Consider the following 3060-nt stretch of genomic DNA (forward strand, 5'->3'; position numbering starts at 1 on the left):
TATAAATGAGTTAGTTTCTGTTCGATGGACTTTGCCATCGCTGTGTGGATGTGTGTGAAAGGGTGAATGTGGCATGTAAACGCGCTTTGAGTGGTCGGAAGACTAGAAAGGCACTATACAAGTACAGGTCCCTTTACCATTTACCATAATTGGTAGGGATTATTTTTACTATACGTTGTTTTTTAATTCTACTCTAGGTTTTTAATAGTTTGGAATCATTGTTTTTCCCTACAAAACATGTACTGTATGACTAACGGATACAAAAAAGAACAAAAAAAGACATTATGAGTGGGGGGTAAATTAACAGCAGTAGAAATAAAAAGCAAATGTGATGACTGTCAGGATGTTTGCCCTTTCTCAAAGTGAACACAGCATCCTGCCAGCAAATCAATGATCTGCTCTTTGTTAGTCTTTGCTACACTACATGTTCACCAGGAACACACAGCCATTAAACAAAACTCAAATTATGTTTCATTTTCTCTACAGGGATCATTACACTTAGATTATAATGACTGATTCTCCAGCATGAAAAGTAATTTAGTAATAACATGTTGTACAGTTTAACCCGCAGGCTGTGATGCTCCGGGGTGGTCAGAGTGTCAGCTCCCGGTGTGAGCGTCAGACTGACAGCCCCTGCACTGCTGGAGGGCCCTAATCTCCTCCAATCAAAGGCTCCCTTTATGAGGCCTCTCTCCGCAGGCACTCCGGAGGTCAGCCACCAACACACAAGGACCTCTTCACGTGGAGAGCGTGCTGAGGATGGGAGCCAAACCCGGCAGCGACCCGGGCGGTGCTGCAGCGCCGTGGGGGAGCTGGGCGAGGAGAGCGGTGGGTCTGACAGACGGCGGTAATGGAGGCAGAGTGATTTTTGGAGGTGAAGTGTTTTAGGTGTACGTGTGTGTGTGTGTGTGTGTGCGTGTGTGGTCTCTGAGTTAAGGATGCAGGCAAACACACAAATATTAACTCAATGGTAAATGCATTCACTCATCATCCCACACACACACACACACACACACTGATGTTCTAATGGTCTGATGCTGCTGACAATGAGAAGCAGATTGTTTTCTGCAATTAATAAAACAGGAAGCTGCTCTTGTCATTTTCCATGACATGCACTGAGAACAACAACAACAACAGTCGTGTCAGGGTAATGTGGATAATGTCTTGTTCTAACCTTGTGGTTTCTGTGTTGCCATGATACCTGCCATAATATTACTGTTGTAATGTAATGCAGACCTTGTCTCCAAAACCATACATATTGGGCATATGTCTTTGGAAACACTACCCATGCTCATGTACAACATTTCAGTATAAGTGAATGATAATTTGGCCTGCAGTGTAGGTTTTTGTTTTGGTTTCTTTAAACATAAGGAGCCTGTACCTCAAACAGTTTAGCCAGCTTAAGACGAGTTCACTTTCTGTACTGTAGATTGGCAGATTAAGAGTGAACAGTGTGAAACAAAAGTATTCTTATATATTCTCTCATTGAGCTATTACATAACTATTAGCCAATTAAATAACAGTGATATTTAAATATTTCCCACTTTAATGGGGACCCCCTGGAACCCATTGAAGAGTCCCTAGGGGTCCCCAGACACTAGGTTGAGAACCACTGACTCTTCTATAATCACACCATATTTTACACAAAAGACTAAATGCATCAAGCTTTACTGGTCGCCTCTAGAGGCTGCAATGTTGGTTACACCCAACAATTATTATTCTTATTATTATTATTGAACAGATATATAACAAATTGATGATAATTATCTTCTTAAATACTAAGGACTAAGACTAAGTTTGTTTTACCAAGTGGCGCTAGAGAAAAAGTCATCAAAATCAATAAGGTTTATTCATTATTCAAGAACGTGCTCACTAAATGAACTATAACTGAAAAATATTAAATATCTTTTATTTTCAAAGTTAACATTTCTTCTTGAGGATGGGGCAGGAGCAAAGGTCATGAAGTGCCCAAAGTGAAAAGGTTCACCATCTGGGGAGTATGACTGTGCTCAGTAAATTTCTTGGCATCATCTACCCATTTGATTTTTAGTATTTCTGGTGCCTAAGAAAAGGTCATGAAGTGCCCTGAGAACATTCTCTGGAGACAAATCTACAGAAAATGTCATTAAAATCTGTCCAGTATTTGTCAAGATCTCTTGCTGTGGACCAACGTGTCCAAAGAACAGATGGACAGAGACGATCTAAAGATGGAGTTCAATGGAAAATGCTATAATATAATCTGCTTTAAGAACAGCCCAGGTTCTTACCGTGTACTTCATCTGGAAGTTCTGGACCAGGTTGAGGTCGACAAACATGCGGATAGTACCCAGCGTGGTTTCTGTGTCTGACAAGTCAAAGTCACTGAAGCTGAAGTCCAGGAGACGTAATGATTGGGCTGACGGCACTGTGGCCACCTTCAAACACACACACACACAAAAACAAACATTAGGACATTCAGGGAGGCTGTGGATTCAATAAACATGCAGAAATATTGAAGTATCACCTGCATTATTTAGTTGAACAAATCACATGGTAGTTATTTTCCAGAATCTTAATTTTAATTCTTATTTTGTTTAATGTGAGAAAACTGGCATAGAAATGCTGCTGCAGTTACAGTAGCAGCCCAAACTACGCAATTATGTATGTGTCACACATACTGTATGTAGTGGTCTCTGGGGTAGATTGCACCCGAAAAATCAAGCCTGTGTCCTAGATACCAAGTGACACATCCTCTCTCTCGCACCAAGGGAGCCCTCTTAATCAGGTTATGCTGTTAGTTCGGCCACTTTGCCACAAGGAGAGGAGAACAGGCATTTTGAGGTGGTGTCATTGTTAAGGCTATGACTGGTGTGAAAGCTGGGCTGCACTGTTTGGTTCATATTTGGAAAGCTAACTTGAAGTGCCGTCAGAAAACCAGTTACTTACAAGTGAGCTAATTAACAAAATCCGGCTGTAGGGAGGTTCTTTAATATTTTGTGTTATTTGTGTACAAAGGTTGCTACTGTTGTTGCTGTACATCTGTCTGTCTCTCTCTCTCTCTCACTCTCACCCCAACTGGTC

At 41.2% G+C, this 3060-nt stretch overlaps 1 protein-coding gene across 1 annotated transcript in view; it reads right to left on the reverse strand.

Annotated features, from left to right (window-relative positions):
- The window catches only part of pde5ab (phosphodiesterase 5A, cGMP-specific, b), a gene marked incomplete in the record, with an annotated part of 64710 nt that overhangs the window by 19688 nt on the left and 41962 nt on the right, over positions 1 to 3060 (reverse strand). Inside the window, 1 exon segment of the mRNA XM_035675737.1 lies at positions 2268 to 2414. Coding sequence (XP_035531630.1) covers positions 2268 to 2414 — 147 coding nt within the window.

The sequence above is a fragment of the Morone saxatilis genome, unplaced genomic scaffold (genome assembly GCF_004916995.1).
Source record: "Morone saxatilis isolate NCDOM2014 unplaced genomic scaffold, NCSU_SB_2.0 Contig4, whole genome shotgun sequence".
Taxonomy (NCBI): domain Eukaryota; kingdom Metazoa; phylum Chordata; class Actinopteri; family Moronidae; genus Morone; species Morone saxatilis.